Source organism: Camelus bactrianus, chromosome 23 (assembly GCF_048773025.1).
Source record: "Camelus bactrianus isolate YW-2024 breed Bactrian camel chromosome 23, ASM4877302v1, whole genome shotgun sequence".
Lineage (NCBI taxonomy): Eukaryota > Metazoa > Chordata > Mammalia > Artiodactyla > Camelidae > Camelus > Camelus bactrianus.
Window position 1 is genome coordinate 26620738 of NC_133561.1, and position 22955 is coordinate 26643692.

At 41.9% G+C, this 22955-nt stretch overlaps 1 protein-coding gene across 1 annotated transcript in view; it reads left to right on the forward strand.

The window, feature by feature from the left end:
• KCNH1 (potassium voltage-gated channel subfamily H member 1) overlaps positions 1-22955 on the forward strand; it is a 337403-nt gene that overhangs the window by 17609 nt on the left and 296839 nt on the right. The window contains exons 2-4 of the mRNA XM_074351867.1: positions 7484-7607; positions 11582-11688; positions 20961-21089. Of these exons, the coding sequence (XP_074207968.1) occupies positions 7484-7607; positions 11582-11688; positions 20961-21089 (360 nt within the window). The remainder of the gene's footprint in view (positions 1-7483; positions 7608-11581; positions 11689-20960; positions 21090-22955) is intronic.

A 22955-nucleotide genomic window follows, 5' to 3' on the forward strand; every position in this document is an offset into this window, starting at 1 on the left:
GTGCTCTGAAAGGGATTGCATTGTCTCTTCCTTTGTAGGCAGTTTGTAAAGACTCACACCAATGTGCTTGGGTGGCGCCAGGAGGCAGGAAAGCAGATGACCTCTCAAGACACTTTGGGATATTAGAGATTTGATCCTTGTTAATGAGTCAGAGCCCATTTTACCCTCCGTCCTCCAGGTTTTTACTCAGTTGGAGACTGGCTGAAGGAACGAGATGAGGGTCAAATACAGAATCGGCTCTTTTTCCTGCTAAGCTAGATTGGAGAGCGTGGCAGTGCCATCTGTCTCCCTCCTCAAGCCTAGGTTCTGGCTTCTAGGCCGTGAGTCACTGACCTGCTCGAGGCCAAGAAGCCGGATCTGATGGAGCAGAGGGCTGGCAGGCCCCGCAGCAAGTGGGTTCTGAGTGTCCTAAGGAGACAAGCAGCTCAAGCCCTCTCTTTTCCCACCACACTGGGACAGAGGCAGGTTCGGTTCTGTTCTGCTCCGGTTCTGTTTCTCTGGATAGCCCTGACTAGTACGTTAGATGTCAGACAGTGCCAGCTCTCCTAGGTGTGTGACTTAGGAAGAGTTCCTCTGATTTGCTGAGCCCTCTTACAATGTCTGTAAACATGGGTTAATACTAGTGCCTGCCCACCTCATGGGCTAATGGTCTAGTGCCTATTAATACACGTGGTCTTGGTGGTGGTGATGCGCTCCTCATGGACAAAGCGTGTCAGACAGCCTAATGTTTCTAAAATCTCCAAATCTCTAGATCCAGACCAGACAAATTCTGACGCAGTCTTAGAGATTTTATATATATAAATATGTAATATATGTATGTATATATGTGTGTGTGTGTGTGTGTGTGTGTGTGTGTGTGTGTGTGTGTACACACACATATGTAGTCTATGCAGTGGGTTACTTTCCCAAGTAAGTTTTGCTTTGCTTCAAAGTAAATTTTCATTTATTGATTTTGGAAAATAGTAAATAATCCCAGAGTTGTTTATGGTTGGATATGGAATGCACATCCCTTCATTTGGCTAGAAGATCTGTGTCACTTTGCTGGAGTCCACTCATTTGGCATTCTTAACCAGCGAGGTTATAGCCAACCACCTGGAGGAATTAAGAAGCCTTGGCTAAACAAAGCTGTTGTCATGGAGTTCTTGCACCAGAACTTAGGCACTTGTTTCAGGAGATTCCCACTTTCTGAGACCGTCTATCCTTACAGCAGATGTACTTTCTGGAGAACATGGTGGCAAATTGATTCAGGCCCACCTTGGTCACTTCTTTATTTTATTTAACAGATCTTATCTGCCTCCCAAGCTCCAGCGCCACTGAACGGGAAGGGGGAAGTAGTGAGGGGAGACTCTGAACTTCCCAGTTAGTATCTCAAGCGCTTCCATTTTCAGTAGTCTTTTTGGGTAGCTCCGTCTCTTTTGTGTTCAGATTCCAATTCTGCCCATCCCATTGCTTCTCTCCAAATGGTGTGTGGGGTGGAGGCAAGCCCTTGCATCACCATGGGGGCCTTAGATCCCCAGATGCAAGGCCTGTTTTCCCGCTCCATTTCTTTGGATCCCTGGCAGTGGCCCTGGTCTTCTGGTCACTGGGTGACCAGCTGGTCTGTGGGGCTCAAGCCTGCAGTTGGTGGAAATGAACGTTCCATTCTTTGGATTAAACAGAACTTGGTGCTCTGCCCCAACCTGGCATATACTGTGTGTGTGTGTGTGTGTGTGTGTGTGTGTGTGTGTGTGTGTGTGTACCTTGATCTAACCTAGGCTCTCACTGACCCTGTGGCTTAGCTCTGATATTTTCCTGAACTCCCAGGTTGTCCTTAGGCTTTGGCCTTTGTCTATAGGGTTACCTCACTCCACTGTAATAACTGTCAGCTTAAGCAACTTCAGCAGCAGTGGGGTAGTTGGGACCTTCTGAGTCCTTTCCAGACCCCATAGGGGCTGAGGGAGGCTCAGGACTGAGGGCAAGACCAGAACCTTTGAGGCACCAGTGTGGCCTTCTCTCCCACCCCTGAGTCTCAAGTAGGCGTCCGGGCACAAAGTCTCCCCTCTTCTCCTCCTCTTCCATCATTGTGTGAAAGGAAGACTGTTACAGAAGTAGGTCAGCACACTAAGTTTTACAAAGTAAGAGGTGATAGTCTGCAAGTGAGGGGAAAGTCAAAACATTGAAAAGACAGACAGGAGAACCCAAGCAGTTTGAGGAGGAACAATTAGTTCTACCCACGTCAGTATTTCCTGAGGGCACGCATCATTGTGTATCACAAGGAAGAATCATAATATATGATGGCAGTAGTGGTAATGTTACCTCATCAATTAAAGATCTCATTATACTTAGTATTTTTATAGGAAAGCCCATAAATCTAATGTGTGACAAAGACTTTCATAGAAACGGCCTGATTTTAACACTTAATGGAATACGGAGACTATGTAATTTAGTGATTAAAAGCACGGATTTCAAAGTCAGCTAGACCAGGTTCAAATCTACCCTGCCTATAACCGACTGTATCCTTAGAGAGTTAGTTTTTTCATGGGTAAAATGATAAAATCCCTGACACTTCATTCAGCAAAGTAATACGTCCTCACAAAGACTGTTGTAAAGGTTTTTTTTTTTTTTTTAAAAAAAAAACCCACTTTGGTATATGTGGGTTCTCACTAATACCTGGAACATCGCTCATGTAGAATCAGTTAGTTCTTGATGATATGTGATGTTATGGTATTTGTATGGGTAGCCCCCAGTTTTTTAAGTCCAGAGATGGTGTTCTGGAAGGTAATTTGCAGATCACTTATTTGTATCTTCTAAAGTGAAGAGAATTTTTCCAGCCAACTGCAGCAGAGTACACATGTGTGTGCTAGGGATGGGGCGGGGAAGGGGGAAGAATTTCTAAATGTTCTCCTGTATAGGAAGCACATGGCTTTGTGACTGGAGCTAGAATTCTTTCCTTCATTCACTCCAAGTCCTTGGATAGAGAGGGAATTCTTAGCCCTCCTGTTGCATAGTGGCAAAGGAATCTTGCTCTCTGGAAGCTATAGTTTCTTGCTTGAGTTAGCAGTGAGAGGAAACTCTTGGAACTTTAAATTCTATGATGAGAGATCCGGTAAGTGGATGATCAATAGGCTGATGATTCTATTTCTACTGTACTTCCTGTTTTTTGTTTCCTTTCTAAAGTCAAAGAAGATGTTAAGTGGACTTGGTTTTTCCTAGATAAGGCTGTAATATGCACCCCAGGGACAGTGAGAAAGCTGGAGGAGCAGTGATTACCTTTAAAGGATGGCCAGAATACTTTTATGAGAAATTGCAGTGATATTTGGAGCTTGAAATAAACCCTGTTCTCATTTTTTTTACTAACTGAAAAATTTAATCAATAAATTAATCTTTTCTGATTAAATTCATTAAAAATTAAGAGTATACTTATTTTTATCAAAGTAGTACATATTCTTGGTTAAAAATAGCAAACTGGGGAACTTATGAGGAAAAACAACCATCCTATGCCTTGCCTTTCACCCGTCCTGCTCACCAGAGGCCACATGTTCCAATTTCAGCTATTTCGTCGTATGGTTTCTGCCATGTTTCTAAGTAACATGCAGTATAGCTATTTCCAGATGTATCCATTTTAGATATTATCTGTTGACTTCTATTAATTTAGTTGAGTTTTAAGCTCCCTTAATCTACTTCCTACCCCTCCTCCTAACATAATTCTATCACTCAGTTAGTGGTTTTCTTTGCAGCTTTAAGTGAACTATTTATACCTTTCCTTTTTTTTATTACGTCAGCTCTAGACACCATCTGATGATTGTTCTCTCTTCTCTCTCTAAGTTTCTTATTTGTATTTTTAGTGTTGGAATTGATGAGGTTATATTCAGATGCTTATAGTTAGATAGTCCATGCTTTGACTACATGTTGGTTTTAAGAATTGGAATTTAAAAAGGTGTTTACACTAAGACCACGATGTGATGTAGGATGATTTGGTTCCCCGTCTTGCACAACTTTTGTTTTCTTTGATGTTTCTTAATTTCCTTTCCTGCCCCCCAAATTATATACCTTTATTGACTTTTCTGTTGTTCCAAATTATCAAGAATGTCATCAGATCCTGACCTCCTTTATCTCTAGATAACTCCTCTGGAACTTTTGTTCTCTGAACCATTCCATATTGAATGTTTTCTATTAGCTTCCTTCCCTGCTTTATGTATTTGGAGCCACATTTTTTCTAGTTCCCACGTTGCTTCTTTCTTGCTTTACTCCCTCTTTTTGTTGATGCACATCCCCAAGTAACTTGCACAGAAAGAATATATGGAAAATAAATTTCTCTGATCTTTGCATATCTGAAAATATTGTTATTCTATCCTTATATTTTATTGTATAATATTTTTTTAAATGTCGTTTTCTTCTGTTGTTTTTTCTGCTGTTCTTTTTTTTTTGAAGTACAGTCAGTTACAATGTGTCAATTTCTGGTGTGCAGCACAATGTCCCAGTCATGCATATACATACATATATTCATTTTCATATTCTTTTTCATTAAAGGTTATTACAAGATATTGAATATAGTTCCCTGTGCTATACAGAAGAAACTTTTTAAAAAAAAAATCTATTTTCATATATAGTGGCTAACATTTGCAAATCTCTAACTACCAGATTTATCCGTTCTCCACCCTCTTTTCCCGGTAACCATAAGATTGTTTACTATGTCTGCAAGTCTGTATTTCTGTTTTGTAGATGAATTCATAGTTCCTTTGTTTCCCTTTTTTTTTTTTTTTAGATTCCACATATGTCTTTCTGCTGTTATTAGGTTATGTGCTTTTCTTCTTGACTGATCTACTGTGTCTAATTTTTTCCTTCTGTTTCTAATCTCTTCCTTTTTCTATACTATACTCTGTGAGACTTTATTTTGTTTTCTAACATTTATGTTGGATTTTTAATTGTTATTCATTTTTAATTTACAGGAACTCTTTTTTGTTTATTTTTTCCTATGTGTCTTCCCCACCCCCACCCAGAATCTTGTTTTTGTTTTATCGGTGTATTATCTCTCGAATCTTTCTGAGGATAATAATTAGGGTTTTTTTTTTTTAAGTTATCTATTCCCTAGTCATTTTTTCTCTCATTTTCACTCTATTATTTTGTGTATGTAGGTGTATGGATTTTTACCTTTTTAATTTATTGATTTTATTTCAGTTGGGCCTGGGATAGGGAAGAAATATAAACACACAGAGTCAAACCATAATCCATATTCTTATCTCTTATCACATAGTCTTAATGGGACATTAGCTATGAAAACATTCACTCAGTTTCCCCCTCCTACTCTAGATCTTCTGAAGGAAATTAATTACAGTTTCAAGCATCAACAAGAGAGCTTAGTTAAACTGACTAGGCTTCATATACACTCAGGGGTAATTCAGTGAGTTTTGTTTTCTTTTAAGGCTTAGGTGCTCAGTTCAAGAAACGTGAGTTTTTTCAGAGAGAGGAGACCAACATGAAGGGTTATCCTGTCTCCAGAATAAAATCAAATCTCCTTGACACTCAGGACCCTTCCCAGTCTGGTCTCCAGGCTCATCTCCTGTCCGTCTTCCTGGCTGCCCTGTCTGTCTGCATCTGTCTGCTCTGTGTCCCAAGCTGCTAGACCTTTGCTCACACTCCATCCTCTGCCTGGAATGTTCCCTTCCCTCCACAGCCTTTTGAGTTCACCAAAGGCAAGCATCATATTTTTATTTCTATATCAATTGTTTTCATATCATCTGTGATAGTTACGTCTTAGGCATTCAAAATGTTTAAACGAATTTTACTCATCATTCCAGATTACAGCAAGTTCAAATGTGACCCTCGGAGACACAGTCCTTTACCTCTCTCAAACAGAGTTAATCGTTTTCTTCTGTGTTTCTTTAGTTAGTTGTACATGTGCCTGTTTGCCCTGGTAAGTTCCCGGAGGGTGTGGACCATATCTTATCAAGCTGAATGTCCCAGGGTTTTGCATTGTGCACGGTACTTAGTGAGAACTTGAAGTACTTATGTGTGTATGGGAGAGACGGAGGGAAGGACTGGTTGGAGATTTTTATTAAAGGCATATTAATAAGATTAGCAGGTTTACAGATTCACTTCATGAAGCTGATGTTTTTCTGTGCCTTTTCAATTTATCAAAGCATTCTTAAGAAGGGATTACTGTATTTAGCTGTTCCTCCTTCCTCTATTCCTTCCCACATAGATAGGAAAGGATGGTTTGACCATATTGTGAATAAAGTGTAAATGCTGTATTAGAACAAAATTAACCTTTCAATTAAATGAGGGCATTACACGTCACCATTATTTCACTCTACATAGCATACATATATAAACAAAACCCCCTCCAATTTATAACAAAAGAAGGGTGTGTGTATGTTCTTTTCTTTCTGAGGGGTGGGGGTAGGGAAGTGGTGATTATTCTGTAGAGAAGAGAGAGCCAAGCCAAAATAATGATTATATTTAAGTTCTGGGTGTTACTTGCTTAACTTAAGTTCTTGAAAAGAAAAGAGGGATAGTTGATTTCCTGAGCACAGAGAGTACTGACGACTTTTGATCTTTAAAACTGTGGGAAGTGGTGAGAACACGCTAAACAGCCAGACGTATCTGGCTTACTTAATCCCCACATCACAAGTGAACGTGGGCTGGTGCTCTGTGAAAGAGCTCCGAAATGTGCCTTCTGTGGCTCCATAATTTCAAAATCAGTACGAAGGTTTTTGGCATTGCAAACACCTTTTTTTGTGTGTTGTTTTTTTTTTTGGCTCGGGGAGGTAATTAGGTTTATTTATTTATTCTAACGGAGGTGCTGGGGATTGAACCCAGGACCTCATGCATGCTAAGCACACACTTTACCGCTCAGCTATACTCTCCCCCCGACATTATGAGCATCTTGATCAGGTTCTACAGAGCTTGAGCTTTAGGAGGGTCTGGTCACCTCCTTACTGAGAGGAAGGCTCTCTCCGATGTGTGTGATCCAGGAGGCAGCCTCTTGTTCCCCTTCCTCTGCCTCTTTAAGAAAGCCTTCTCCTCCTGGGATCGGCAAACACTAATCAGGATGAACAAGGCCCATTTGTAGCTTCTGCCCAACAGGCTGACAAGGCTAAGATGCCAGATGGGACCCAGAAGAAATTACTTTTGGGTTCCTTCTTGCTCCACATTGCCAGCATACTTCCCTGAGATGACTTGACTATGTCTTATGGAAATCACTGAGTTTCTGCAGAAAACATTGATTGATTGGTTAAGCATGCTTCCTTTGCTAACTTCTTCTCAGAGTACGGTAACCTTAGCACTGGTATTCCAAATATTCAACTTTAAGCTCTATTCTTCTGTATTCTTCACAGGACCATTTTTCTGTTCAAGAGACTATTTTGGAGGGAAGCAAAAATACCTGGATGGGTTATTATTTATGTCGTCATTGAATCTCACCTAATGCCTTGCCTCATGTGCCCTTTTCTTCTTTTCTTCTTCTTCTTTTTCTTCTTCTTCTTCTTTTTTTTTTTTTTAACAGATACTAATTTTGTGTTGGGGAATGCCCAGATAGTGGACTGGCCTATCGTGTACAGCAATGATGGATTTTGCAAGCTGTCTGGCTATCACAGGGCGGAAGTGATGCAAAAAAGCAGTACCTGCAGGTATTTATGTTTGGGGTTGTTCTGTCGTACCATCTTTCGTGGTATCTTTTTGGAAAAAGAAAATGACTTACTCAGCTTGGAAATTTCCTTTCTCTCACACAGTGTTCAGGAAGGAATATTTATTGCAATATCATGTCTAGTTGACACACTCTACTGGGAAAACCAAAGAAGGTCTAAAACATGATCCCTGCAACTGATGAACTAGCAGTCAGTCAGATGACGGGGAAAACTCAGGAAAATCATTTTATCAATAAAATGTGAAATCAAAAGTTTATGAGGTTTTACAGAAATAGACTAAGTGAAAAAAAAAAAAGGAAAGAAAAGAAATAGACTCACAGACATAGAAAACAAATTGTGGTTACCAGGGGAGAAAGGGGGAGGGGGAAGGGATAGATTAAGAGTTTGGGATTAATAGATACACACTACTATATATAAAACAGATAAACAACAAGGACCTACTATATAACACAGGGAGCTATGTTCAGTTTCTTGTAATGAGCATAATGGAAAAGAAACGGAAAATACATAGTATGTATGTATACGTATAACTGAATCACTTTGTTGTACACCTGAAACTAACATTGCAAATGACTACACTTCAATAAAAAAATAAGAATTAAAAAAGAGTTTTTAAGGTTTTAGATGGAAATTATGTGAAGGTTAGAAGATTAAATAAAATTAAGTGAAAATGAATTACAATTTTTAGGTGATTCAATTAATTTTTTTAAAAAAGTATGACCGTTTTAGAAGGCTAACTGCTATGTTGGAGACAAGGGTCTTGTTCATAGGGCTTTTTCTCAGAAAAAGAAAAGAGAACCATATTTTGCTGCCTTGTTGCTGTCACATCTCTCTCTGATTGCTGACTCAAGACAGAGGCAAAGGGTCCTGCGTGGCTTGTGTGTCTGGTGGTGTTACTCACCAAGCAGCACCCTTGGGCCATGGCACTGGGAAAGCTCTTTTAGATCATCTTCAGGGTATTGAGCTGAGCCTGTGGCCTGGGCCCTGTGCTGCCCCGGTGAGGTCTTGGCTCCACAGCCTTTGGTTCCTCTCACTCCTCGCCTTCCTCGGAGTCTTCTGTCTTCAGTGGTGTTGGCATGAAGTGGAATCCCTTTCCTAAGCATCCTAGATCCAAAAGTGAACTCATGTTCAAAGAGTGGAAAAGCCCACCTGACCCAGGCATAGTCTTTGGTTCTCAGAAGTTGCCTTTTTATGGTATTAAATCAGCCAAGCAACTTGTTTGGTGAAAAGTATTAAATGTTTGGAAAATACCATTTTCTTAAATTTTAAGTTTTGGGCGCTGGGAAAAGGAAAGTTTAAGATTCCCCTCTCCCCTCAAAGATTGAGAAATTATGACTTTTAAGTAACACAATAGAATTCTTTTATAGTCTTGGTGTTCTGTTATCTTCTTAAGTATCTGTGTCTATATCTGCGTCTGCGTCTCCATCTAAAGGTGCACACATGCCATCAGAACAAATTGGGAGAGTGAGTTTCACTTTTTAGCGTGACTTAGGCAGCCTTTCCTTCTCTTTCTTGCTTCTTATTGGCTATAATCAGACACTTTGAGAAAATCACGAGAGAACTATCTAACTTAGCCACCTTTTCCATTTGCACACAACTCTTAGAAACTTACTGAATTCCCTGAAGGTGTCATTTGTCTAGAAATAAAGGCAACATCCCTCTGTGCCAGCTACATCCCTAATAGCTCAGGAGTCTCTCCGGCTTATTTCTTGCATTGCAGGCATCTGAAATCTAATGTCCAGGCAAAGGAAACTTACACCTACCACTGAACTACTGTTTGAAAAAGGACCTGAGAGTAAGGAAAGCTGGGCATGGTTATGGCCCATCATTTATTTGAAGACTCCATTTTGCAAGGATTGGTTTTACCTTGTGAAGGAAATTGGTGGCACGTCTACCATCAGCACTTAAATGGGGGTCACTTACCTAGCAAATCCACTCAGAAAGGGAAAGTGGGAGGAAGCGGAAAAAGGCCTTTGAGCAACTGGCTAAGTGAAATGGTGGCGGAGCTTAAAATTTTAATCCCCTCGAAGCAGTTCTCTTGTTCTCAGGCATGGCAGAGTTAGTCTTGATCTATCCTTTTCAAAGGCGATTCAACAAGCTTGGTTATCTGTTTTCTCTGTTTACAGATGAAGAGCCCAGCCCCAAAGCAGAGCGCACACAGGGCACACGGGGAATCACAGATAATGACATCTCTCCGTGGGCTGGGAAGGGACATAGTAACAGAAGTGACATGGAATTCATAAAGTCGAACAGCTAGGACACATTTCTCAAAGGGTGCTGGAAATTGGAGGCTCGCAGGAAGCCCGTGCCTGTTCCAGTATCACGCTAAGTGTGGCACTTGACTTGGTGGTTTAGGACTTGTCCTTGATAACTTCTGAGGTTCTTGTGAGCTCTGAAATTCTATGATTCTGTAATTCAAGTCATCAAACAAAAGTCCAGTTGTATTCCGTATGCACCATTTTAGAAGATGAATTGTGCATTGTTTGAGAACCCATGTGGCTGCTTCTACGTTACCTTATCCTTGAGGGCTGAGTATGGCTGTCCTTCCTTGTTATTGTCACTTAAAGGCCTGGGGTGGGCAGGGGACGTGCTCCCGGGGTCCATGGGCAGCCTTTGTCGGAGGACTGGCTTTTCCAGCCACATTCTCTCCTCTTGCATGTTGTTAGTGGCCTGTGCCATGATTCACTCTACCTAGTTGTTGGGGATGTAGCCATTCCTAGAGGCACAAACCTTGGTCTTCAGACCATACTCAGTGTGGGGCCCAAGAAAACGGATGGTCCCAGCAGTTTTCCTGCCTCTGCTCAGAACCAGTATCAGTAGAGAGGAGCTTCTACTCTACAGAGATTTTCTCTAATTTTTTTTTTCATGCTGGTTATTTACCCTGATGACTTTTCTCCAAATGTGAGCAGTATGGAGATGAATTAGAAAGAATTTATAGAATTTTATCATCTTGATTTTTTTGACCGAGTGCTTTTTTTTTTCTTTTCTTTTTTGTAGTGGAGGTGGAAAAAGAGCTGCACAGACAGGGGCTCAATCTTCTGTTTGCTGAATCTTCTCTCTCTTTCCTCAGCTATGTCTTGATGTTTAGAGCATCAAATTGCATCCCTTGTTTGGTTGCTGAATTTTTGTGATTTTGCCTATTCTTCTATTAATTTTGTCAGGAATTAGAAGAAGAAAAAAATCTGTGGTCCAAATTTATTCTGCCATCTTTCTCAGAAAGTCTCCCAGAGATATGTTTCTAAAATGCAAAACTGATTGTGTAACTCTTTTGTCTAAAACCCTCCAGCACCCCTCCCCCCATCGCTTTCGGGATAGAGTTTAAATTACTTTACCTGGCTTAGAATGCTGTGGTCCCCTCCATGATCTGGACTCGGCTTACCTCTCTATATTATCTGTTGCAGAATTCCCCTCATTGTGTATATTCTAGGCATATTGAGCTGAACCACATTCAGGTTCCAGAATTAACCTAACTCTCACCTCTGTGCCTTTGCACATGCTCTTCTTTACCTGGAATGTTCTTTTCCCTCCTTTTCTCAACTAATCTTTACCTGCTCTTTAGATCTTATTTGTCCTTGCCTCTGGGAAGCTTTCTCCGACCACGCAGGCAGTTCTCTGTGCCTATTCTGTGTGTTGTAATTCCTTATGTGTTGATCCTTCTGTTCTTTAATCTACTGTTTTCTGATCTACTGTTTCCTAGCGTGTGTCCCTCATTAGATCATTAGTTTTGGGGGGGAGCAGTGATGGGGTCTTGATCACAATTGGATCAGTAAAGCTTTTTTGATTAAACAACTATTTTCACTGTGTTTATGTGTATGTGTGTGTGTGTGTGTGTGTTTGTGTGTGTGTGTGTTCCACAGGGCGTAGCACAGTGCTGGGTATAGAACAGGTATTTAACATATGCTTGTAGAATAGATAATACTTGTTAATCTAACTTGGACTCTTTGGTTGATTTGCAGTTTTATGTATGGGGAGCTGACTGATAAAGACACCATTGAAAAGGTGCGGCAGACATTTGAGAACTATGAGATGAATTCCTTTGAAATCTTGATGTACAAGAAGAACAGTGAGTATTCAGACCATTCTGAACCGTATATTTATGTGCTTGAACGAGTGGAATACCTCGTCTTTCTTCTTTGCTGTGTTGGGTCTTCTTTTCTCCAATTGGCTAAATGCTGTTCCATGAAGCTACAGCACGTATTGGGATGAATGGTGTGCATTGTGAGTTACTGTTCCGCACTCGAGCGTTTGTACTTGTCTCTAACCAATTAAGACTTCTTGATCTCTTTTTTTCTGCAAGAGTTAGTGTTTTTCCTATTGGTTTACTTATGGTGAGTTGCTGGTTTAAGGCACTTGTAGACTTTAAGCCTTCTTGGGGGCAGGGAAGAGGTAGGGCAGAATCTCTGTCCAGTTCACCTTTGTATCTGTCTCCCTGCAGCACCTCGTGCGGCAGGTGACACCTGTGCAGTGGATGCCCAGTTAAGAGTTTTCAAACAAAATTGTGTTTCGTGGTGACCCTAGTTTTCTGTCAGAGACAGTATTCATAGTCACTGCATAGTGTTAATTTGTATTTGTTTTGTCTACAATCACTTCCACAAAGTATATTAAATGGAGAATCTAGATCAATAGCTGTACACAGTAAAACTTGCCTTTCTCTTAGAGGTTTCCTGTTGAATGGAGGTTAGTTATATTAGAAGTGTGGAAAGTGGGCCATATGGAAAGGCGGCCGTAGCCGGGCTGCAGAGGTGTGGAAGAGGGCTTGGTTTCTGCTTTTAAAAACACTGCTTGGTTTGTAAAGAATCCTGTCATTATGTGTAGGATTGAACTAGGTAGGTCAGTGGTTCACTAGAGCACTTCCAGAGTGGCCCAGGTGTCACATGAGGGCAAGTGTTTATGTTGGCCACGTTCAGAATGAAATGTTTTGCTCTGGGAAGCAAAGGATGTGTGTTGCTTTTATCTGGAAGGAGCTGGGACCGTTTTTCAGTCTGCAGTGTTGGAGCGGGCGCTTTGCTTGGGGGCCAGTGCAGATGGTGATCTGAGAGATGAGCTTTGGGCATCAACAACCCAGGAGGCTGGCTCTGCAGCTTTCACGCTGGAGTTGCTGCCCTGCTCTGTTCGTTCCACTCCCTCAACCAGGAGGTCTGGTTCCTACCCCACCCCCTACCCTCGAGACATTTTGCCAAATAGGCCTGACAGGGATGAGGTGAAAGACCGTGATTGGCTCAGTGCCAGTCCTTCCTCTGTGGGGAACACAGCTCAACACAAAAGCTCTTCCCAGGAGCACGCCAGCAGGGCCTTCTCACGGGGGAGGTGCTCTGCACCAGGGCCACCCCCCCCTGCCCCCTCCGGCAGCTTTGTGTCCCGAACAGTGTGGATTTCCCCACGAGGCAGAGTACTCGTTGGGAAGGTGTATGGCAAAAGTAATGCCTTGCCTTTGTGTTTTGCTTCAGAGTGTTCAAGCTTCATCAGACTGTGCCTTTAATTTGTCCCAATTCAACCCTACATGTTTGGCACAAAAGGGAGAGAGGGAGATGTAATTTAATCTGAGTTGGTGATTCCACAAGCTGTTCTCTTCAGGGAGCGTGTCCCCCAGAGTGAGCCTGGGACGGAGCAGAGAAGCTGCTTTCCCCTCAGTTGCCTCCGGGGCTGAAGGCCTCGGGTTGTGAGGACCTCATCGCACTGAAGGTGATACTGGTGTTTCAGGTTCTGTACTTCAGGTGGACGTGGCCCATGTGTGTAAACCAGTTAGTTCAACTGGTGTTTTTACCGAATCTCTTCCCTCCCTGGAGGTTGTGGTGGGCTCAATGACAGATGCACGTGCCAGCCTCCAGACAGCATGTCACCCTGGACCCGGGACTCTGCTTCATGGTTGATGTTAAGGTGTTCCCAAGGGTAATTGTACTTCCAGCTGTGTGGACCAGCTCTCTTGTCCAGCCCCTTCTTGCCCGTATTCTCCCGGGTCACACAGTGGCCAAGGTGGGCCTCAAAGTCCCACCCAATTGCCTCAAGGCCTGAGCACCCTCAGCTGTTTCCACACCCTCCGTAATCAAGCTCCCAGGCTTGTCGTTTCAGCAAAGTGCTGAGCTCAAGAACCTTCCATAGCTCCAGCTGCCTGCCTCCCGGCACCTGCTGGGTTGCAGTCCCTTGTGTTCTTGCTCATTCTTCTCCCCACCCCCTCCTCCCTAGACCCTCTCCTCCAGTCATCCCAATAGCCCACCCCCTGGATGGGGTCTGAGAAACCTCAGATAAACATGAACAGACAATCGGTCAACTGACAGGTGAAGAGCTTCCGGAGCTTTCCTAAAGGAAACATCTTTACCCTACAGAAAACTACTCCCACCCCAGTACCCCCAGAGTTTGGGGGTTTGTAAGAAGTTAGATGCCTCATAACTTATTTTGAATATCTAGGTGAATACCGTGGTCAAATTCGTAATATCGCACGTTCATTTTAGTACAAAAGCAATTAAAAAATAATATTTAAAATGACTTATTATCAAGTAAATTGATGCTTCAGGGGGAAAAAAAAGAGTAATTGCTGGCCTAACCAGTTTTACCTTACCCTTTGATATTAGAAAATAAACTCTGTGGAATTTATGACTCCACTCTGTTTTAGAATGTTGGTTCTCTAATTCTTCATGGCTGAAGTTACTCGTCCCCATTACATACGAAGGTGAATCCCTTACCCGAGGTCATGCAGAGCCAGGACCTGGTTTCCAGTGCTTGCCCCATTCTTTCTAGGGGCGTAAGACAGGCCCACCACATATAGGGGTGCAGGCCGTGCCCTGCACTGGGGGCAACCGGAAACCAGTTTGCTTGCTGAGTCCTTGGCACACCCTGGCCTAGAACTGCATCAGTGCTCAGGGAGGAACTTGCCTAATTTACACCGAGATGTCCAGTGGGCCAGGAGGGTTTCATACCAGGTTGAGCCTGTACATAAAGCATGAAGCAGAAGTTGACACAGACAGTGTTGGTTTCTTCCCGGGAACCTGACTACGCCCCCCAACTCCTCCAAATCCTACCCTCTCCTGAGGAATTTAGAAACTTTATTATTTATTTATTTTGGGGGGGTAATTAAGTTTATTTATTCACTTACTTTTTAATAGTAGTACTGGGGATTGAACCCAGGACCTCATGCATGCTACACATTCACTCTACCACTGAGCTATACCCTCCTCCCCTAGAAACTTTTAATCATTTTTAAGTGACAGAAGAGTATGTGATTCAGAGTGAGGACTCTTGAGCCGAGGAGTGAGCCCTGTGGGCTGAACTGACCAGCGATGGCCCCATGGCCGGGGAGCTGCAGACCGAACAGAGAAGGATGGGTGGGAGGAGAGGAAGGAGGAGACAGAGTTTGCTTCTACTTTCACAATTTGTAGTTCAACAGATTGAAACTTTCAGCATTTTAAAGCAGTGTAGGGTCCCATGAGGGAAGAGTTACCCCTTTGAGATTTTAAATGTGAAATGTCATCATCTTAAAAGAATGGTTATTTTTATTCCTCTTTTTAAATTGATACATTTTTACTATGGAGAACACACAGGAAGGCTTAAAGAGGAAAAACAATTACCTGAAGTCTCAAAGACTAGGAGAAATACTACTATACTATTAACTTTTTGGTGTTTGGTCTTGTACATGTTACATAATTGAGACTTTGACATGTATGCAATTTGAAGCCATACAGTTATGTAATCTTTTATCATAAAATATCCTTATCATTAAAATTCCCCATAAATATAATTGAGAAAGAATTTTATTAACACTTCCTTTGTTCTTGGGTATTCATGAGGCTCTAAATTTTCTTGGTTAAACACAACGTGGCAAAGATATTTCTTGACATTCTGAAATGTTTCCTAGAAGTTGAGAATTACTGTATCAAAGAATGTGAACCAAGGTTCCTGAGACATTTTGCCAAATAGTGTTCCAGAACTGAACCCATTTCCAAGTTCACTTGCCGGTTATGAGTGTCTGACTCATTGTACTGTTCCAGCATTGAATGGTATTACTTTTAAGTTATCAGATTGCTTACAAGTACTTTTTTTTTTAGTTTAGTGAGTATTTTTAATGCTAGTGAGACTGAAGTATTTTTTCCTATTTACTATCCATTTAAAATGACCTTTTTATGTTAATTGTTCTGATGCTTTGCCCATATGTTCTATTTATATTTACCTCTTGTGATTTTCTTACTGATTTTTTAAATAAGCTCTTTCTTTGGGTGGGGAGGTAACTAGGTTTATTTATTTATTTTAATGGAGGTACTGGGGATTGAACCAAGGACCCTCGTGCATGCTAAGCATGTGCTCTACCCCTCAGCTCTACCCTCCCCCCTTATAAACACTTAATAAATTTTTTGATTCTTAAGCCCCCCCACCCCATTCTTTAGTATTTGCAGGGACAATTTTATAGAAAAGATCTGCTATTGATAAGCATTAATGTCTATTTTACCTTTTGCGGAGTTGAGAGGACTTAGCAGGAGGCTTCATGGTGTGTTTTGGAAAGAGTATGTGGGGTACTGTTACCTATCTTGGAGACTGGATTATTTGAAAGACTTCTTTCTGTTTATTGGCCAGTCTGACTAATAAACCAAGGCATTTGGGGTTACTATACATTTTGTATTGCTACTTAGCTCATTCTTAGAATGGGAGGTAATTTTCTTACATCAGTGACAGTCATCATTAGTGAACTCATTCAGCAGACATTTAGGTGGTCACTCTGGTGCTGGTCGATTAGTTTTTCCATTTTTCAAACAAGAAAGTCAAGAAGTCTCAGCCCTGAGTGAAAGCAGTCTGCCCTCTGGATAACTTCCTCAGCATGTGACTGACCCCATAACTCATGGTGTGGCTGGTGGCCCTGGTTTGGGAGCTGTTGATCATTGAGCAGCAGAAGCCCAGGGAAAGGCAGCTTAGAGCAAGGAGAAGCTGGCGGCCAAGCCCTTATTGATTACCTACTGCAGGCCTGTGGGTTTGAGCCAAAGAGATCCAGATATAAGACACTGACTCTGCCTTGGAGGAGATGGCAGTCTAGTTATGGAAGCAAATCTAATAGGAAAACAATCATGTTTCGCCTCTTTCCCCAACAGATTGTCTTTTACTCATTCAGTGCTAGAAGCTGCTTTATATGTAAGGGATGTTGATCCTAAATAGGATCCAATATCCGATACATATTGAAAATTATTTTTATTATTTAAATGTTTTCTTTTTAATTAAAGACTTTAAAAATACCCAATAGAAGTAAAAAAAAAAAAAAAAAGCTTGTCAGTCCTTTCCTGTCTGGTTCTGAGCTTTACTTAATGCTTAGGAAGCTCTTCTTGCCTAAATAATAAAAATATTCTTCCACTTTTCCTTCTGGTACTTTGATAACTCTCTTTATAATCATCCAGTTCTTCCCTTCTAATTTGAAATGCTTTTTTTTTAAATAAGCTAAATTCTCACACATTCTTTTTTTTTCTCCAGGAATCCATTTGTAATTTATTAGTTATGTAAGTTTGGTTAAAATGCTTTCCCACTTGGGTTTCCCAGATGTAAATTGGGGATCATGGCATAGTCGCATTCTACCTCACAGAGTTGTTGTCAAAAACAAACCGTGCTGTGTCAGGATTTGGCCCCGCTGTAAACACTCAATAAAGTAATATTATTGTTTTCACTGTTACTTGTTTCAGTGCCAGTGACTCTTAATTACTGTTGTAGGTAGTCCCTGTCCTTAGTTTTCTTTTCAAAAATTTCTTGGCTTCTTCTTCTACCTTTATTTTTCTACTTGAATTGAATTTCAATCCATCAAGCTCTGAGAAAAACAAACAGGAAAAAAAAAAACCAAGAACAATTGAGATCCTGATTGAAATCACACTGAATTTATATATTAAATGGGGAGGTTTGGCATCTTACCAAATTGAATCTTCCCATCGACAAATAATGTAACTCTCTCTGTTTATTTAGGTTTTGTTTTTTCTCTCTTCAAATTTTAATTACACTGAGGCTTAAGCATTGATTTTTCTAGCTTTTCCCTTGTTGGGCTGAGACTGGCCCTTTTCCTTATGAGCAAGTGGAGGCAGTTTTGGAATTTCTGTAACACTAAAATACTTTCTCTTTTAAAGTCATCCGAACACCCCTGTGAGGTGAGATGGAACTTTTCAACTGTACAGGTGAGAAATCTAAAAGAAAGGAAGGGAGGAAATTAATAGTTTTAAATACTGATGTATCAGACGCTTCTACTTAATCTAAAGTAGGTCTATTATCCCTATTTTGCAAGGAAGGAGACTGATTCCGAGAGAAGGTAAAGTGACAAAGCGCACAGTAAATGAAGAGATCTGGTTCAAACCCAGGGCCTGGGATTCCAAATCAGATGTCCTAATGGCCAGTGGCCACTACTGCCCCCTGATGCTCTCTCATCCTTTCTGCACTTGTCATTTGTCTCAATAAATTTCACTTCAACCTATTGGTCTGTTTCCTAGGGCAGACTGCCATTCTCTAGTCTAGTTTCTGGACCCATCCGAATGGCCCAGCACATGCAGCCCTTCCCGAGAGCCAGTGGCTTAGTGGATTCTGTTGCTGTTGAATGTGGTCTGGATGCCTGGCTGCCTGGGTACAGAGAGCACCTGGAAGGAGGTCCAGGATAGGAGGAAGTCTGATGGAGTCCCCAAATTCTCTCATATACCAGAGCCTTCCTATTTTGTTATCTGACTGTTGTGGCTGAGAAACCCCGCAGCCAGGTTAGCTTATCAGGTTCATTACTGCATAACCCAAGGGAGCTACATAAGGGATGATTGAGACAGGAGGGAAGAGGACAGGGCATAACCATTAAAAGAATGACACAGTCTTTGAGGATAAGACATAAACTGATTAAAACCCAACTAGGCCCAAGATGGCAGAAGATTTGACTTCCAGTAGACCTGGGCCCAAGATGGCAAAAGATTCAACTCCCACGAGAACTTGAGCTTCTTTATATACTGATTGTAATATACTAGCATGCTAAAAGGCACTCGGACAGGTGCCATGACAGGTCCAAGGCTGGCCATAAAAGGCCACAAACTGGGCAGAGGCCCAGTTCCTGGGAATCCCCACCCCTTCCCCAAAGCAGTTGGAATAATCCTCCCACTTACTAGCATATGAAGTTACCCAGCCCATAAAAACTAACAACCTCCCATGCCTTGTAGCCTTTGGAGACAGCTCTTGAATTCTTTCCTGCTTGAAATCAAAGACCCTCACTTGATGGGATGTGTCCCAGGGACTCACCGGAGACCTTGGACATGGCCATCATCTTGCGCCCCCTTTTGCTGCAACATGAGCACCCTAGAGTGACCAGGAGGAGTAGCCTGACCTGGAAGTGCCCTTCCACTGGGCATCTTCATCCAGGAAAGATCTACAGCCTTTGCCATCAGTACGATGTGTTTCTCTTGGATTGTGTGTTGATCTTCCTTTAATCGAAAATTTATCATTGACCCTTTGTTGTTTTTGCAGAAATAGGACATTAAATACTTGCTTTTCTTTGTTTTTCTACTATAGCTAGTTGGGTGAGGAGGCAGAATTTTAACCTTTTCCTGATTGTGTGTGTGTGTGTATGAATATTTGTGCAATCGTTGTCTCCCTTGTATCTTGGTGGAATGGATCCTGCTGATCCTGCAGAATCTGGCCCGTCGGGGAGATCCCTGGAGGCCAGCTGCCCAGGCCTCTGTCTCTGGGCAGTCTTCATCTGAATGGAGCCAAAGGGTTTGTGAACATCCTTGGATGCATCCAGAGAGATTTAGGGGAAACTAGGTGGGTGGGGCTCCAGTCTCTGAATGGTTCATATTTGCTTGAAGGAAATATTTCATATATAGAGACTTTGGATAATGTTTTATTGGTTAAAAATGCTTTGCTCTTAAGAAGTGAAAGGTTGAAATGACTGGTCTTTGTCGCCTAGGAGTGACTCATATTCTCTTTGGAAGAATTTCAGAGATGAAAATTTAAGCCCATCTTTCTTGCTTTCCTAGATTTTTTGGTTACTGATAATTTGGGAGAGAGGCAGTTCTGAGTAACTATGAAGACACTAGAAGTGGGATTTATTTCTTTGAGGCTCAGCAAGCATCCCCAGAGCTTGTTGAGTTTCACAGATGCAGGCTGGCATCTTCTGGGGTTGAGCAGTGTAATGGCCTCATGTGGCCCTATGTGTAACACTGCATTGGATGCCATTGGAATTGGGATGCAGGACCAGAGGAAGTAGATCAGGTCTCCTGCCCTTGGAGTGCATTATGATCTATTTAAAGAAACAGTCCTCAACTGTTAAGGTCTGAGGGGGCCAGTGCATAGCACTTTCTTTCCCTGCTAGTGATCAGAAGCAATCAGAGAGAGATACAGGGATCAGGCAAATGGAGGTTAAGGTATCACCTTTATGACTAGTAAAGCTGATCCAGGGAATGTATTTGTATCTGTGGACAGGTGAGTTTCTAAAAGTCAATCCTAGTGATATAGGAAGAATGAAGGGCACGAGAGGATGGTGGTGTCCCAGGTCTCAGTCGAGTCCCTGGACACACCCTGCCAAGTGAGAGTCCTTGGCTTTGCATAGCAAAGAATTCAAGAGCAAACCATAGTTGAGCAAAGGTAGATTTATTCGGAGAGATACATACTTCATAGACATGGAATCCATGTCACTTTACCTTCTCTCGGAATCAGTTTCCGGGGAACAAGGATTGTGAGTTGAAATACAGTCACTGGGCTCCCTGAAGAACTAAGTGATCACAGCCCAAACCCACCTGGGAACCTCCATTTTTGGGAGAATCATTGTGGTGATCCTTTTCCTTCCTCATGGTGTCGTCATTTGCCATTGTTATTGGACCTTTGGGAATTTTATTTTGGGGAGAGAGATTTAAAAACATAGTTTCTAGCCCATGGTCGATTAAGCCTTTGAGCCAAACTGGTGAATTCCCAAGTGGATTTTGATACCGGGGCCCTTTAGCAATGCACGTTGGAGTCTCACGGTCTGCTGGCCATGGCTAGCAGTGCCCAATCCGGCCCCTCCTCTGTGCTTGTTTGCTCCATGGCATAAGGTAAGTCTTTAGGTCTCTGTACCTTTGTTACTTCTGTAAGATCAGGAGGGATTTTCAACCCATTTTCTAAACGTTTTACAAGGGTTAGGAAATCTGCACTTATAAAATTATTTGAACAGAAGAAACCCCCCACAGAGTAGTTACTATGAAAGTTTTTATTCCGGCAAGAAGAGAAATTAATGGTATAATACCCCAGCACCTGAAGGAATGAAACCATTTAAAAAAATGAATGAATATTTGTACCTATTCATGCCCAAGTCTTTGCTTCCATAGCCCCTCAGATGAGAATGCAAATGAGTGACCAACCTTTTACTGTTTCTTTCAGGGACACCTGTGTGGTTCTTTGTGAAAATTGCTCCAATTCGAAATGAACAGGACAAAGTGGTTTTATTTCTTTGCACTTTTAGTGACATAACAGCTTTCAAACAGCCGATTGAGGATGACTCATGTAAAGGTTTGTAATTCTGATTCGTACAAATACATTTATGCCTTTTTTTTTTGCCTACAGTGTGACTCCTGTTACAGAGAATTTGAGGTTGCCAAGGGAATTGCTGCACAAGGATCAAGAGTTAAGCTTTAATCCGTGTTGGGTAAAGCATTGTATCGTTCTGCAGTGTACTGAGGGAAGAGGAGGGGAGAAAAAAAGCTTTGGATGGGGAGGCATTTGAGTCCATTTCATACCTTTGTGATTAAGCCTTTCCGAGTAGACAGAAGAAGATAATTGGGCACTTCTGGTATCACCAGAATCTTTGCATGTTTTCACATGTCAGATGTCAGTCACCCAAATCAGGCAGTTCATGGTCACATTCATCTTATTTATATATCAACTACGTTAGATTTGACTGAGTTCTAGCATTTTCAGAGCGTTAAAGTAGATGTTAATACATCTCTACCTCTGTGGCTAAGTCTATGGCTGGTTCATTCATTTGCATCATGGTATTAGTGAGGCCAGAGTCTTCAGTAACATCCCTGTAGGGGTCATTTAGTCAGCTGTGGGACCACAGATTTTAGCACTCCCCTCAGGCGTGTCACATGCATGTAGTCGAATAACACCAGGGACCTGGGAAGGGAGATGGCTCAGGATTTCTAGAACAACTATACTCCTGACGAGGTCCAGCTCATCAGGAGGTACAAAAGATGTTATTCCCTGAGGTGTGGGACTAGGAGGTGTCACAGCACTTTTTTCCATCCCCTGCAAGATAACCAAGAGGCTGGGAGCTCTTTCGTGTTGCAGTGTTTCCTGGCTCTGCGGCTGGGTTTCCAGCTCTACCCAGAGAACCCTGCTCCTTGCTGTTTCCTGAGATGCAGCAGAGAGGTGAGAGTGGAGGTCAGGGGAGAGTCAAACTGGGGCATGTTATCCTTGATGTGACAGAATTGTGATTCCTAAATGGTGAGATGGGGGAAATAAAGAGCATTATGTGGATGCTCCCTCAGGGGCTGTGTCCTCTGAGGGTATTTAAAATCCTACCACATTTGGTCGCTCATGTTTATAGAGTTCAGAGCACAAGGCTGTGTACATCAGTGCATCCTATTTTTTTAACTGTCTATAGCTCAATAAATCAAACGTAGTCTGCCTTTTGGTTTCAAGACTACAGCAGATGTAAATAAATCTCTCTGCTAGTCTCTGCCTCCTGCAGGCTCCTTTTCTCCTGCAGATCTGTGATTCCCTGATTTCTAGTTTCTGACTTGCAGATTTCTCAGTGCGGTAGCTATTACATGGCGATAGACTCACTCATGATTAAGTGTCATCTTGCTCCCATCTAGAAAGGCGGTTTGATTTTTTTAACTGAGTAAACTCCTAAATAGTACTTTAAAGGCAATCTGATATTTTGACAGTTATTTTTGTAAGTTTTCTCTGAAAAATGTGATCTGGTTGAGTCAGAATATTTTCTTACCATCACCCTGGAACAATTTTAGGTGACATGAAAGGATTGTTTCCTAGGAAAGTCAGATTCAACGGAGAATGCTTCTCACATGCCAGTTGGGTGTCTGCATGTGATGCTCATGAAACCTGAAAGAAGATATAGATCAGAGTGATGCAGTGGCACTCACTCAGGTCTATGTTCCAGGAATAAAATGCTCCACTTCATTTATCCTACTTCACTGATGTATTTCCCTTGCGGATAGGAGTTTTGGTGTGTACACACACACACACACACACACACACCCCTATTCCTTGTTAGCCAAGATAGCCAAGGGAATATTAATTCCCTTTGTCAGTGAAATAAGTAAGAGTAATGTGTCTTGATTTCTAAAAATTTAAAACACACACGCACGCACACACACACACACATGCACACACACACACACACACACACAC